Source organism: Pseudopodoces humilis, chromosome 5 (genome assembly GCF_049639895.1).
Source record: "Pseudopodoces humilis isolate 2021_Gansu_Grassland_sample_001 chromosome 5, ASM4963989v1, whole genome shotgun sequence".
NCBI lineage: Eukaryota > Metazoa > Chordata > Aves > Passeriformes > Paridae > Pseudopodoces > Pseudopodoces humilis.
Genome location: NC_142204.1, coordinates 22,270,672 through 22,286,406, shown reverse-complemented (window position 1 = coordinate 22,286,406; position 15,735 = coordinate 22,270,672). Strand labels below are relative to the sequence as shown.

At 50.2% G+C, this 15,735-nt stretch overlaps 1 protein-coding gene across 1 annotated transcript; it reads right to left on the bottom strand.

Moving 5' to 3' along the window:
* Positions 1-2,005: 2,005 nt before the first annotated feature.
* HMOX1 (heme oxygenase 1) lies at positions 2,006-8,169 on the bottom strand. Its single transcript, XM_005527550.3, has 5 exons — positions 8,010-8,169; positions 7,563-7,683; positions 4,768-5,259; positions 4,080-4,191; positions 2,006-2,732 (listed from the first exon to the last, which is right to left on the bottom strand). The coding sequence occupies exons 1-5, from the start codon at positions 8,150-8,152 to the stop codon at positions 2,596-2,598; spliced, it is 1,005 nt and encodes a 334-aa protein (XP_005527607.2). The 5' UTR covers positions 8,153-8,169; the 3' UTR covers positions 2,006-2,595.
* Between the last annotated feature and the right edge of the window lie 7,566 nt (positions 8,170-15,735).

Sequence of the window (15,735 nt, the reverse complement as noted above, 5' to 3'; positions counted from 1 at the left end):
CCGATTGGGCGGCCCGCCGCGCGCCGCCGCCGGTTGGGCTGCGGCCTCCTCCTCGCCCCGCCCCGAGAGGGAGCGCGCGGCGCCGCTGCCGCCGCTGATTGGCCGGGGCGCTCCGCTCCCTGCCCGCCCCCAGCGGTGTGGCGCGAAATCCGGGAGCGAAGGGAGGGGGGAGGCGAAATGGCGGGCGGGCCGCACCATTGAGGCGGGGCGCGGAGGGGGAGCGGGTGGTACCATTGCGGGCGGGGGGAGCGGCCTGGGCGGCGCGGGAATAAATTCAGTTAATTACTGTTGCGAGGGGCAGCTGGGGCTTGTCGCTGCTTCAGGGCCTCAGGATACGAGTTCTCCGGGATGTCTTCCTCCTGGCTATTAGTGAGCTAAGGGGGAAGGCTGGCAGGTCGCTGTGTGCACATTTTGGCCCTTCCAAAGAGTGGAAATGAGCGCCCTAAATGCAGAGTGAGGTGGGAAGCGCAGTGCATGGCAAAGCAGGTTTCATCTGCAGCCCGTGGGAAATAAAGACGGTGTTGTTGATGCAGACAAACGAGATGTGTTCATAAAGATGACAGATGAGTACAGAACCTTAGTCTCCACCTCTGTGGACTCGAGGCTCAGTCTGGAGTGTGTGACAACAATGGCTGTGAGATACCCAAAGCACCATCTCTCTCCTGCAGTGAGCAGGGTGGGTGTGATGCCAGTCAGAACACATATTTTCCAACTTTGAGGTCGCAGTCAGGCTCTCTGAGCAGGGGAGAGGGGCTGAGTGTGGTGCAGTGTGATTCTGAGCTCCTGGGCATTTGTTTGGCTCTTTGGGATCCTAGTTATGTCAGCATGTTTGAATGAACAAAATGGTTTAGTTGGGGTGGTTTAGAGGGACTTAACAGGTAGAATTTAATTCAAATGTGAATGAACAAGTTCTTATATTTAAATAGCTATCAAACCTCATATCCCTGCTTTTCAAACACCCAACTGTCTTTCCCAAGAATTAACTGTTTGTTCTGGCAGGTGGATCCAAAGAGATAATTATTAAAGGGAGCTGGGGAAGGGATGCAGAGTAGAAAAGAGCCTGAGAATGATGACAGTCGTGTTTTCCCACTGCTCATTCTCAGCAGGACCTGCCTTCTGATTCTTGCTCTTTGAGCAGGTTCAGTGCTGGTCATTAAAACAGATCAGTAGGAACACATGTCTTCAGGATTAAGGTCACAGCCAGAACAGGCAGATCATGGGGACAGGTTGATCACAGAGGCTTTCTGGTAGAAAGAGAGGCCTCTGAGGTGGTGGCACGGCAGTTTTGTCAGTATCTGCAGTGCCATACCCAACCTGCAGCCTCTCCCGTGCTGGGAGAGCTCCTGGAGCAGGCAGGGCCTGTGGCTGGGCACAAAGCCAGCCCTCCCGATCTGCCTCAGCAAAAGGCAAGGAAAGCAAGCTGTGTGCATGGGCTGCTCCAGCAGTGCTGTGTGTCTGGAGTGTCTTTAGCAATGCCACGTGTGTGCCGAGTCCTGGGAGTGGGGAGGTTGGTTTGCCACCTGGGTGGGGGCAGTGGTTGTGTGCTTGATGCCTCCCATTCGGCCAACTCGACCAAAACCTGGGATGCCTTCAACTTCTGGGTGGTGAAAACACACTTGCAGTTCTGATTCACGCTGAAGTTCTTGCAAAGGCAGCCTGGTAACGCAGCCCTTTGCTGGCACTTCAGAGATCACCTTTTGCTTCTGATAGAATAGAAACCAGCTCTTATGTACCACTTCCAACCCTTAAAAATACTTTGCACACTGACTGAATTTCAGGCTGTTTCTAGAAATAGAGAGCAGTGTGTAGGAGCAGAAGGAGCCTGCCCCAGCTTATAACAGGTTATTGTTAGCAGTGAGTGGGAGCAGAGTCTGGCTTTGATGATAGCTCCCACTTCTGTCTATTGTCATGTCTGTGCAGGGAGTAGCTCCAAAAGACATAAAACTGGGAGGAAGACACCTCCTTTCTCCCTGGGTAAGGCTTCAATGATAGGAAACACCAGGCCTGAAGATTTTATGTTGAAATTTATTATGTGTATAAATTATACAACCAGACAAGAATGACACTGTATCTTCAATAACTGCCTTGTTTTTCAAAGACCAAAAATTATTGGAAAAAAAAATAACAAAGACCTGCTAGTGTCATGTAAAACCGTCTAGCCCATGGGAGCCATGTGGCTCCACAGAAAAAATGATCACAGTATTATCTAGCAGTATAAAAAATCCAAGCAGAGGAGCTCCGAGGAGCTCTGTCTTTCTGAGGAAAGACAGATGTCAAAGCTGTGTTTCTGATCCTGGGTTTTTGTAGGCACTCTGTAAAGCAACGACAATCCTTGGCCATTGCTTTTAGCCTTTTCTACCCTTGGTTTTTGGTGATAAAGTTAGTCTCTGAGAAGAGCTCACACCAAGCACAGGAGAGACTTTGCCCAAAACCCCTTACAACACTCTGATTTCTGGGGAGAAAAGTCTCCTAGTATTAGTGGCAGAACCAAGATCACAGTACCCAGTCAGGGGTAATTTCTCTCGCAAGGACTGGGAAAGTTGGATTAGTTCAGGGTGAGGGAAGTCACAAAGAGAAGGTGAAGGTCCTGCTTTTTCACATGGCAAATAAGCCCACGGCGACTGTCATGGCGAGGAAGCTGAGCGCCATGATCCACCGCACCAGGGAAGTGGTGGGTGTCGAGTCTGTGCTTCTCATCTTTGTCCTCTCACTTTCTTTCCCAGCTGCTGGACCTAGATCAAATAGGGAGAAAAAGCAAATACAGACGATTGAGAAGAGGTTGTGGCAAGAAGCTGCTAAGGTGCGGTGCTTGCTCTCCCCAGTGCCAGAGCACACCCTGCTGGAGTCATCCAGGGAAGAAGGAGAAAGCCCAGAGCCCAGCTGGGAGAAACCATGGCAGCAGGCTCTGCTCTCCCAGTGGAGAAGGGAAGCAGCAGACTTGACCTGGAAATCACAAAGGCCCACAGCCCCTCTGCCTGTAGGTGACTACCAGCCTCTTCCCTTGTCTCCTTACATGCACCGCCCAGCTCCATCAAACCCCTGATGTGTGCAGAAGACAGGCAAATACTGAAGCTAGAATTTTAAAAGGCATTCTGTCTCCTACTTCTCACTGATTTAATTAGTTAGGCGTCTAAAGACAGTGAGCAGTCTTTAGCACTCCAAGCATTTTTCACAGTACAGGAACTTCAGGATGGGATTCCTCATCCAACACCAATTTTTTCTGAAAATCTTACTTGTATGCATGTATTGGGAAAGGAATGACAAGGTTTCACAGAGAACTTTTAATGCCTCGCCCACAGAAGCTGCTTTGAGCTTCATTATCTAGAGATGCTTAAGGCAAGGTTTGCTTTTCATCTTTGCCATGGAAAAACTGTGGTTCAATCCATTATGCACTGAAAACAAATCTCCATTTTAGTTTCAGAAAGGGTAGGCCATAAGGGTTTTTTTATTTGAATTGCATGTCATCATGGAAACCACTCTGCTCTGTAAACATGTGAGCTCACTCCTCACTCAGGTACAAGCCTGACTTACGAGCTGATTACACTCCACCACCCAGAGCCCTGCTCACTATAAACCCAGCACACTCTCTGGAGAGTTTTCGGTAAATACTTCTGGAAGGCAAGAAAATGATCAGAGGGAGATACAGTCCAAATAGACAGGCTGCTGGATAGGGCTGTGTCCAGAAGAACCTTCTGTCAACATCACAGCACCACGGCTGATCTACAGCACCCAAAATTGATGCCTTTGCTTCTGTGAACTCAAGGTCAGTTTTGTGACCCTGTGGTGAACGAACCTTAGATTTGTTAAGGCCCTAGAGGTGGAGAGAGGAGTCTCTTTTTGTAAAGCTTCCTCACTGACACACTTTCTGGAGAGCCCCCGTGTGTTATCCTTGCTCTGTCATGTCTAGAAGAAGCTTTGCACACAGCAGTGCCTCTCCTTGCCCCACCTGCTGATGGCTGGAGAAGAGATGGGGCAAGCACCCCATGCTTGTTTCCCAATGGCTTTTACAAACAAGGACAGAGGAAGGGAGAAGGAAATGAAGGAGCACTGTGAAGCACCTGCCCTTAGAAGTGTCTTACCGTGCTCATGTGATTTGTTGACGTTCCTCGTGCGAAGAAGCTCTGTCTTTGGCTGCACAGGGTGACCATTCTCCTGGCCCTTGGACACCAGCTCCTGCAGTGCCTCAAACACCTGAGAAGAAGGAACACTGTCTCATTATGTGGCCTCCTCTTGTTCTTTCACTGGACCACTTGCCCCTTCCCCAGGCACTTTAGGAACTAGAGGAAGACATGAGGCTTCAGTCTAAGTCTCCTGGCACATTTTACATAGAACAAAAGCTGGCTGTGAAGTCAAGAGGATGTCTTTCAAACTCCTCATTCACTTTACAGGTTCTCCCTGAAGCTTTCAGCCAAGGAGAAGGCTATTGCCCATCTTCTGATGGGAAGGAAAGCAGGGTACCTGTAACCTAGTCAGAGTGCACAGGAGACCTGTGGAACTTCACCACAGAGGCAGGACAGATACTAGATGGTAATCCCCAGTCCCAGGGTTAACTCAAACACTAAGGGAGGGAGAAGAGCTTTTCAGAGACCATTGTTTTACTCAGCTCCCAGGTTGGAGAAGCATGGCCATCCAACTCCGACCAGCTTGCCCTGATCCACAACTTCTCATAAGTTCCCCAGTGGAAATACTAGCCTTGTATTTCCCCTGTAGCTATTTTCTTGTTTGAGAGAGGATGTGGGCTGGCAGGGCTGGCAGGCTGTTACTCACCTGTATATTTAACAGGAATGCTTTCTTGGCTTCCTCCATGACTCTTTTCTTAGTGGCAGGGTCCATCTCGAGAGCATTCATGCGGGAGCGATAGAGCTGCTTGAACTTGGTGGCATTGGAGACCCCATCAAAGGTGAAGAAAGCCAGCCCTTCCCCAGTGCTGGGCAGCTGGAGAGCCTTCTGGGCAATTTTCTTCAGCACCTGGCCCCCAGACAGGTCTCCCAAATACCGAGTGTAGGCATGGGCCACCAGGAGCTCTGGCTCGTTCTTGCCTATGTAGTGGAGCCTCTCGACATATTTCTGAGTAGCCTCAGGACATGGGATCTCTTCCCTCCAGTTTTGGCCATAGAAGTACTTCAGGTCTTCCTCCAGGGCAGCTTTGCGGTGCAGCTCCGCCGGAAAATACACAGGGGCATAAACTGGATTGTTCTTGTTACGTTCAATCTCTTCCTCCAGAGCAGAGTAGATGAAGTACAGGGATGCTGTAACCAGCTGAAAGAGAAGAAAGAGGATGAGCTACAGGTGCATGTGTTTGTCTTTTCAAGTCTGTGGGACAAATTGTACTAACAAAAAAGGTACTTGTGGGCACACCCACTATGAGTCACAAACATCTGTGATGTTGCAGATTTCCCATGTTGAAAGCAGTGCAAGGTACAGGGAGACACTGTTTAGCCCTTCCCCTTCTGCTTGAGACAGCAGTCAGGTGAGCCCTTTCCAGCAGGTATTGGTCTTACCTGCTCTTAAAGTCACTGCCTTGCCTTCAAGTTAAAGTCTTGCAGCTTGATGTAATGTAAACTGTTTAAGCATTCCTGGTCTCTTCCCATTCCCTCAGTCAATAGAGAGGGTATTCCCAAAGGTATCCTTTCTGGTACATTGTTCAAATTTGAATGCTCCAACATGTGGCTTCTCTTTGTGGGGCCTTGTGAGATGATGACACACCCTGGTTATTTTTCAACATATTCATCCTGTCAGCGTCCCACCATCCTGGGAACTGAGGCACCACCACTCTGCTCACTCAGGCATGCAAGTGGGGTTGCCTCCTCGGTTGCCCCAGGGAGACAAGATAAAAGGGATCTGGAAGCACAGCCTGCCTCTGAAAGATGCCTTTGTGAAGGAGTGCTGTGAGGCTGTGTTCTCCCCTCTATTTTGAAACCATTGTTACTGTTGTTTTTCCCAGCTTATGCGATACTTTCTTCTATCTGCCAGCTTTTCCACGTGGTCTGAGACAATATAGCTGTGTTCCTTCCTTCCCCAGGCATTGTTTTCAGAGGCTGTTACACCTGCACCACCCCTTCTTACCCTGGGACCCTCTGTGAGCAGCAAAAGGTAAAAGACGAAGGTGTTGCAGTAGAGGTGAGTCAGGTTTGGGTAGGGGGGATTATGCTGCTCACAGGATAGAAAGCAGTTTCCTTTCTCACAAAGCAGTCAGTTCTGCAGTGAGAGAGTTCCCATTTCAACCTTTCCCCGCTGTGCCAGCAAGTAGGGCTTTGATAAGCACAGGGGCAGTGACTGGCTGTGGAAACAAATATCAACCATCTGGGGAGTCACGTAGCAGGCCAGATATATAGGTCTGCCAAGAGAGTAAACAAAAACAGAGTTTTTTAAACAGTAACCTGTTACCGGAAAAGAAACAAAATATGGGAACATTGACTTACAAGTTAAGCAAAAATACAGCTCAACTGATGGTTTTCAGAAGCAGGCAGTGGTTTAATGAAAAACATGGCTTTTTAAAACTTGTTAATTATTAAAATTCATGTCCCATCTCATTTGCCTGACAACATGTAAAAAAAAAAACATCTAAGAAACAAAGTTTTGTTCCCGAAGGTCTTTTTACACTCTTGCCTGTCTCAAAGTTCACTGCCTAACCAATGCTGTGTTTCTAACAGCAGGAAGTCAGCACCTGGGATTGAATTTGTGCTTGGCTAAGTATTCTGAATGTCACCTGTCAGAAATAAATAGTCTCTTTCCTACTTTTGTGGATTTATTTGCCAAGGAACAATTCGACAACAAAGTAATTAAGCCACAGGTTGAATTGGTAGCTGTTATTTGCAATGCTGTGCGTCACATCCTATAGCCTCTCAGGAATTTCTGGCCCAGGTGTTTGCTTTGGTTTTGCTCATGGCTTTGTTATGTGGTTGAGATCGCAGGAATTGTATCTAGCCAGGTTAGGCTAATATGTGGAAATGTTGTCCTTTATCTTGAAAAAAGCAACAGGCTCATGCTTGTTAGTAGCAGACACAGATTGCTCAAACTCAGTCTACTTTTGAGTTATTGTTCATGATCTCAGCTGTGGTATAACTCAAGTGACAATGCAATGTTCAGTGCCAGCAATGATCCCATATCCTCACTTTCTCACCATCCCATCATTATTTCTAGCTGCAGCTGCCTAGAGCGTTGTAAATATAGAATTCCCCCTCTTTTGGGCATTTCAGCTGCTCAATATCTGAACATAGTTCTATCTCCATTAACTATGACTGGCAATAATTAACATGCAGGCATTTATAAAGAAAGAGAAAAGCAATAGCATTAGTCCCATCAACCTCTTTGTCCTTCTTCTCCTGTTTCAGCTTGGCTGCCCATCGTGATAGGCACAGTCCTTCCCCACCTTCGGCAAGAGGAGCCAGTAAGACCCCAGGGTGCACGAGTTTGATGTTTTTCATAGGAGATGCTGATACATCATGTCCCCATCCTCCTTACCTGTACTGGCCCCATCCTCCCCCCTTTAGTCCCCTCACAGCCCATCTGATGGAACTGGTGAGGAAATCCCATCCCCGAGCAATGCTGCTCTGAAGTACCTTAAACTCCTGGAGTGACACCTGCCCCTTTTGGAAATTCCTCATGAACGGTGTGTTCTCTGCCTGCTCGTGCACCTCCTTGGTAGCTTCCTTCAGCAGCTCTGACAGGTCTGTGGACATTCTGGGGAAGAACAGTGAAACGGGTGTTAGTGCTGTCTCCTCTGACAAAACACATCTTGGCTCCCTAGGGCAGAAGGGGGAGCCTGGGATGGCAGAAAAAGCAGCTGAGCATTCCCGAGAGATGTGGGTGGGAAGCAGAGAGCACCAGATTTCCAAACAGTGTCCCGAGCAAGGAAGACTGACGGACTCCATCCAGAGGTGGAGGCAGCAGCATACCTTCCCCTGCAGAGCAGGAACAGGAACAGGAACAGCATGCCTAAAAGCGAGGGGAGAAACACAACACTCCTCTGACAAAACGCTTCCCTCTCATTCCCGTCCCGCTCTCACCTCTCGGAGCTGTGTGCCTGGGAAGTTTCCATGTTCCTCCACGTCGTTCCGCTCCTCTGCTTCCCTGCTGTGGCTTCCTTGCTGTCTGTGCTGGCAGCTCGCAGGACAGTGAAGCTGTGAGCGGGGCAGCCCGGCTCCCACATCCAGCTTTATACTGCCAGCCCACGTGAGCGCGAACCGCTGACCTCCGGGCGAGCACACGCTGCTTGCGACACAGCAGCACTTCCCTTCCCAGCTGGGCTCCCTCCTGGCCTGCAGCCCCGAAGAACCAGAAGGAAGTCACCTGATGCATCTTGATAACTAAGCAAAAACAAGAGGATGTCCAGAAACTTCTCTTTTAAGGATGCGTGGCTCTGTAACCCTTTCAGTGCCTTGCCTGTGGCAGGCAGAGCCCGGGTACTGCAAGGGGTGCTCGTTGTCCTGGGACAGAGGGCTTGGACAAGGAGGATGGGTTTACAGGGGCACAGAGAGCAGCCTCCTCGCCCTCTGCCCCAGGCTGTGTGCCTTGCACCCTGCCTGGAGAGCTCACCCAGCACTCACGGTCACCTGTTCTAGCACAGCTCAGGTATAAACATCCCGTCTGCCACGTCTGTGCTCACGCACGCACCAGCTCTGGTCTGCAGGTGCCAGACCTGTCCTTGTGCAGCTGCCCCTTCCCTTGGCAGTGGGCAGCGAACCCTGTCCCTCTGCACAGAGCCAGCACAGGCATGCCAGCACCGATGTGCAGCGAAATCCCTCCCGTGCTTTCTTGCTCGTGGAAACCATGGCATCTGATTTGTTTGACGGCTGGCTCCTGTCGTCACCACAGCAGCGTGCAGGGCAATTTAGGAAAATAGCACACCATCTCCTGGATACCCAGAAGGGTGGGGTAGCTGAAAAGATACCATACAATGATTGGGGGAAACTGAGGAAGTCTGCAGAGACTTTCAAAGGCAAATAATTTCTCTGATTTGGGAAAAGAGCTGGACTTGGTGCTTCTGTCAGTAGCTGTTGCTCTGCTGTTTTTTGGGTTGTTTTTTTTTTTTTTGATAAAGTGGTCAGGGAAGCAGCCAGCAGATGAATCTGAATCTTCCTGCCCACCTGTAGCTATGCTGGAAGCTAGGCTAGCAGGGACAGATGACGCACTGGCTGCCTGTACTTTGGAAAAGCACGTATTTGTGCTCAGCCCAAAAGAGCAAGGCACTTCCAGCCACCATTGCCCTGCTGCTGTGGGTGTGAGAAACTCCTGGTTCACTCGTGCAGTGGGTGGTGGGGAGGCAGAGCCTGGGTGGAAGAAGAAGGACTGTGGCATCTGCTGTCCCTCTGCAGGCAGCCCTCTGTGTGGGTGCTGTCATCCAAGCCAGCAGCTCGCCTGTCCCCCTGTCACTGCACCCACACCAGCCCCAGCAGGGCTGGGGGCTGTAGGTTAAAAAGCTGTTCTGGAAAAAATATGCAGACATCTGGCATGCAGCGTTCAGGAAGGATTACTCAGCGTTTCCATCCTGACTCAGCCAGACTTTTCCTGTCTTGCTTTTGTCTTTTAAAGCAACAGTGCACACATCTGAATCTTGTGTGTGACAAAGCCCCAACCATCTGAGTGCAGAGTGCATGTGTAAAGCAGACAGCCCCATGGCCAGTCCCTCCTGAAAACATTGATACCAGTATGCCACAGGAATGCCCCCAAAATGAATGTTTCCCTCTGCCATAATTCTTTAAAGCTCTTGTTTCCTGTCGTTTTCAGTGAGTCCTATCCTGACAGGGGAAGCTGGAGCACAAATTGAACTTCTAGTTCTAGTGAAGTAGGAAATATATGAGAATTATATGAGAATAAGAATTATGTTATGACAGTATATTATTAATTTTGTGAAATAATATGAAAAAAATCCAATCCTCAATCCCTGCCCCTCCTTTCACCCACAGCCCTGGCAATTCACCCAGTTCTTCCTGAGGACTTTCTGGGTGCTTTCAAGCCAATGATTTTTTTCCCCAGCCTGCCCTCCTGCCTTCTTCCAAGCAGCTGTGTGCTTGGAGACTCCATAAAAGATACACCTAAAAGTCCTTTTCCCTTTCATCCAGGATTGTGGTAGGTCTGAATGAGACTGGGGGGGGAAGACAGAGAGGGTGTCTAGTCATGTTGCTACCATTCCAGGTAGGTTTTCTGGCTTTTAACCATACTGCCCCAGGACATGGAGCAGTATTTCCTCTGGTTCTTGGGGCTTTACCTTCCCCTGGGCAGGTCACAAGAGATGCAGCTCACCTCTGCCAGATGGGCAAAGGTGCAGACAAGAAAGCCACGCCATGTAAGTGATTTATGCTGTCTGATCTCTCTCTGATTTGGGTTTCTTGGGATGGGGCAGCTGTGAGACTGAGCCCAGCTCTCTGGAAAGGCCCAAATGCCCTGCAGCAAGATGGAAGGAGAACTGAAAGTGGGGTGTCATCATCTTTGCGGTTGCTGGCCTGGAGCATTTCTGGCCCCTCCAGTGTTGTACAGCAAGGGCTTGAGTTGCTTCTGCTGTGTTGTTGCTTTATGGTGGGTGGGAGGTCAGTGACACTGAGCTAGCCAATGTGCCAGCAGGTGTTTGTGAGGGACCATCTCCTCCTCAAAGAGAACTTTGCACTTGAGAGCAATGAACGGGGAGGGAGGTGAGTGCTTTCAGCAGAAGGAGCAAACTGTCTCCCAGAGCATAGTGGGCCATGGGAACTCAGAGGCCAGTCTGCATCCAGGTCACTAGGAAATTCTGCATGAAAATCACTAAAGTGTCAGAGCTGTGGTCTCCACTGTGCCTGCCAGAAGCCCTGCTGTCTCCTGCCCTTCCCATGAGCTGTGGCTGGGTAGTGCCAGAGCTACTCACTGTGAGGACACCAGCAAAACTGCCCAGGGGATTTCTAGTAAAGACTAATGAAGTGGCCTCAGGCAAGATATTTGTAAAAGTTCCTGCTGGGCTTAAAACCTGCCTGCACATCCCAGCCCCTGAGAAAGTTTAGTCACGAGATGGGAGATGAGTGGTTAAAAATCAACAGAAAGTTATTGAGGGGTCAGTATTTCCATGTGGAGCAGGAAATTTCTTCTCTTTGTCCATTAACAGACTATTTTGCCAGTAGATCTATGGCCAGAAATGTCTAGTTACACAGGCAGTCACGGGATGCAAAGCCAGCTCTCTTGAGTCCCTTGTGGGTAGTGCTGTTCCACGCTGGGCTCTGGCAGGCAGCTCCCAGCAGCTCAGCTCGGCTTGGCTTGGTTTCCATGGGGAAAACCGGCCTTAGCCAGCTCAGAGGGGCTAATGGGCTCTCTCAAACCGTGACACAGCAAAATGCAGCTGCCTGGCTTGCACTCAGCTGACTCAGTGACCAGGATTTGCTGAGTAATGGTAGCGGAAAAAGGAGTTACAGCAGCTGCTTAAAATAACTTGCTGGAGAAAGGAGTCTGTGCTGGAGTGTACAGGGATATCCTGTGTGTTAATCTGTGTTTACCAAAGGGAGATTACCTCTCCCAGCCCCACCTTAACAGAACTGACTGTGCTCACTGCACTCTCAGCATCCAGAAATCCCAGTCTAGAGCTAAGATACAGGTGGAAAAAAAGGAGGTCAAGAGTCCAGTGCACTGGAAATCCCTATGGAGAGCTCAGGTGCTGCAGCTGTCCTTGGGGCTGGCACTGCTGATACCTTTGGAGGGTTGTATGGACAGGCTGTGCTAGGCAAACCCCCCCCAGGAACCTCAGAAAACAGTGTGGTGGGAGATGGAGGTGCAGGCAGATTTCCCAGGATAAATGAACCAGCATGACAAAAATAGGAAATGGAGATTACAATAAATATTTTCATAGATGTATGGGTATATGTGTGCTGCAGCACATAGCTATGAGCCAGGAGAGAGCCTGGGCTCTCTGGAAACAGAGCGGGGAGAAGGAGGGAGAACAGATCAAGTGCCCTGCAAGGCATGTGCCTGGCCAGAGTCAGGCAGTGACCTTAAACACACAGCAGGTTATGGGTACACTGGGCTGAAATGTTGGGACAGGGCGTGCCACGCTTCCTAGAGCCTTGGTGGTCGGGGGAATCAATCCTGTGTCCAGCTAGGGGCTGCTCTGGCAGCCAAAGGGAGGTGTGGAAGGGAATGGGGCAGAGTTAGCAAATAAAAGTCCCATTTGTGCAAAGGTTTCAGTCAGTGCAGCTGCATCCTTTGTTTCAGTGCCACAACCGTGGAAAATTAAGTGTGCCCTGACTGCGAGACAGAACAAACGGCGCAGCTTTGGATTTGACAAATCACACGTACACAACAAAGAGGACCTTGTACCTCGCTGCTCGCACCCTTTTCCCAGGAGAAGGAGGAACGGGAAGCCAAGTTTTGCACAGAAAGCGAGACCCGAGCCCTCCCTCCCCGCAAGGCTTCCAAATGACCTCCGCGTGGTTCCCTGCTCCAGGAGTAAAGCTGGGCCGTGGGAAGGGGCTGTTTCTGGAGATTTCTCCAGTTGTCGGGAGCGCTGGGACCGGGGCCAGCAGCAGCAGCAGCCGCAATCTCGGCGCTGCGGAGGGAGCGCCCTGCCGGCAGCAGCGGCCCCGCCGTGACTCAGCACAAATCGCTCCCCGTGCCGCCCTTGCTCAGCGATCCCGGCCCGGCCCTGACTCAGCAGTTCGCCCACGCTGGGAAAAGCATGACTCAGCAGCCGCGGGAGGCGGTGGCCGCGGGCTTTGGGGCTCACGGCCGGGCGGGGGAAGCGCGGCATCGCTCGCAGCCACAAAATGTTGCTCTTCCAGCCGTCCTTCCCAGGGCCGCACCGGCTGAGGCGGGAAGGGCTGGAAAAGCTGCTGGTCCAGGCTGGGAAAGCTGCACACCTCTCTCAGCTGGGGACGCGCGGGGTTGCTGTGTCCATCTCCTGTGGAACTGCGACAGCCTCTGCTCCGTGCCGGGAATCCAGGCATGGGAACGCCGGGGTGCCGGATGGGCAGCCAGCTGTCACCTGTGCTGGTGGAAAACAGCAAACCCAGGAGCAATGTGTGGGAATGAATCCATTTTAGAGACATGGCATTCAGGATGCGCCAAATTAAATGACTTACTCGAGACACACATAGGGTGTCTGTGGCATAGTCTGTGCTCCCTCCTTCACTCCTCACCAAATATCGCTCCAGGGCAGCAGGCAGGACTTGCTGTCTTGAGAGGGTGACAGGTACACGCTGAGGAGGAGAAATAAGCCAAAGAAGGGCAGATATTACTTCAAAGACCTTAGTTTAGGGCAGAGTGGGCTCAGCATTGGAGAGCCCTGTGCACTATGTAGCTTATGGACTGCAGCCGGTGCAATAAAGAGCAAGAACATCTCCCTTTTTTGGGGGGATGCATCGCCTAGAACCCCAGGCACCGAGGAGTCAGGGCTTTGGGCTCATCCCTTCCCCTGAGCAGTGCCGGCCACAGCGAGACCTCGGAGCGGTGCCGGCAGCTCTTTAGCTAAATACTCATTAACAAGGCAACGTGGGATTTGAATGGAAGTGTTCGGCTGCCGGGTGTGGTCCGGCAGAGGCCGAGGGAGACCAAAGGTACTCGGCAAGTGGTGAGACTGAAGGTGCCTGGTGTGGGGTGAGCCACCGCCTGACTGCCCTGCTGGAGCTGGTGGTTCAGAACATGTCCCAAGGGCAGCGGGGCACTGCTGGCAGATCACCCACACCTTGACTTTTCAAATTTTCTTTTTGGTTTTTCTTCCTCCTTTTTTGGGCTAAGACTGCACAAGAGCTCAGAGAAATTGGCACCTCTCTCTCACTGAGACTGATCTGCCATTTAAGCTCTTTTTAATTTTTTTTTTTTTTTGGTCAAGCAGCTAAAAATACCACTGAAGTGCCTCACAGCAACCTTTCTAAACACAGATTTTCCTACCACTCTCTGCTGGTGAAAGAGATTTCCCTAAAGCCGCAGGAAGGCCGTGTCCTTGCCTCACCCCATTGTCAAATTTGCTTCGTGCCTGATCCATGCTTTTCTCCTGAGATTGGCCAGGAAAAGAAGCACCTGGATACAGGCACATGTACCTTTTCTGTGCTGCGAGGGAATTCCTGATCCCCTCAAGAAAATCCCTGCTGCAGAATCCCCAGCAGTCTCCGTGGCAGGGCTGAGCCCCCAACCTCTCTGTTGCACTGTGTAGCACCCTCTGCACACCCCATCCAAGAGCTCCTGGCAAGGGCCAATGTCCAGCCTTGCAGGAAGGCTGCTGGAAACAGCACTGCAGCAAACTTGTACTCATGGGGAGTGATCCTGCCAATGGCCATCTCTATTCCCTTGCTCCTGAGCACTGGAGCACCTACTTTTCCTCTCATTTGTTTATATGGTCTTCATCCACCCTTGGCAGCACCAACAGTAATCTAAAGGAAAGGGGAAGTGGCTTTATTCTCAGTTTGTGAAGGGAGGGAGAATTTTGTTATTCAAAATAAGCTTTGTGGAAGTTTTGACACGGCAAAGCAACATGAAAGTCCTGTGGAATGGAGAACAGCCTTCCCAGTGTATTGGCTCAGGACTCCTCTGTGCTGACTTTGTGAGACAATACTGTGGGAAATCAGGACATATTTTTGTTACCACCCTTTAAAAAAACATTCATGTACCATTTGGAGGTTAGGGTTGGTAAAAGAGAAACATGTAATTTTTTGCCTATATGAATGTGATGCTGGCATGCCAAGTGTCACGCTACCCAAACATCATGGAAATTCTCATTAACTTTTAGTGTCTATATAGTTTTTAGAGATGTCAAGCAACTCTGACCCAGTACTTTCTTCATCTGGCATAGCAACTGCTGTTCTGGGTCATGCAAAATATCTGTCCACGTCAGGAGCCTGTTCCCAGTATGGTTATTAATGGATGCTTAGGCTGAGCACAAGCACCCTTCCCATCCTCCGTGCAGTCACAACGTGTGGATAAATGCATGTGCTGGAGTGGTCGCTGTGCGAAGCTGCACAGGGCTGATGGTTGCAGCATAATACTGGAATACCGTAAAACTTTGTTTTGTTTCTGTCCCCGGGGGTGGCAGAGCCTGCTAAGCAGGTCACCGCCAAGGGAGGGGCTGTCCTCTGCAATCGGGAAGCCCGGGCTGGGTGTGCAAGGGACCACAGCCATCTGGTGGTCAGGGCGAGCACGCAGCGCTGTGCTTTTTAAAACAACATCAGAAAACTTTTAAAAAGGGAAAGGCATTTAAAAGAATTCCTTACAGTGCTGTCTTTTTTATTTTTTTTCCCAATCATGAAGCAGTTTTTGCCAATGCAAAATGCCCAGCCTCTGCTTAAAATGATCCCTTGCAGACCTAGCAGGATTTTTTTTTCCCCAGGTTTCTTCATAAAAGAAACCTTGCAAAATTATTCAAGCTATTACTGGTATAATCTATAATACAACAGCACTAATTTGGAATCTTTCCATGCCTTCGTCCCCATTCTTCATATTTTCAGTCACTTGAAAAAGAGATACCTCATCACTGTTGGATAAATCTCAGTGAAAAGCACTGTGACCATGGCTGGCTGCACAGCTGGGAGGGGACAGGCTCACCCTAAGGGCCACAAGCAGCTCTCTGAATTTTCACCTGTTGGCCATCGATTCAAACTGACCTCACTTGGCAGACACCAAAAATGCTTTCCATCTGTTTGTCCCTTGACAAAAATAGCAGCAACCCATTTCAGTTTCACTCAAGTCTTCCTTGGGGACAGTTCCCTCTTGGCTTTGCCAGGTCCCATACCAGCTATTTGGGGAAGTAAAAACAAGGAGAGGGTGAAGATGGGGTCTTTATCCTGA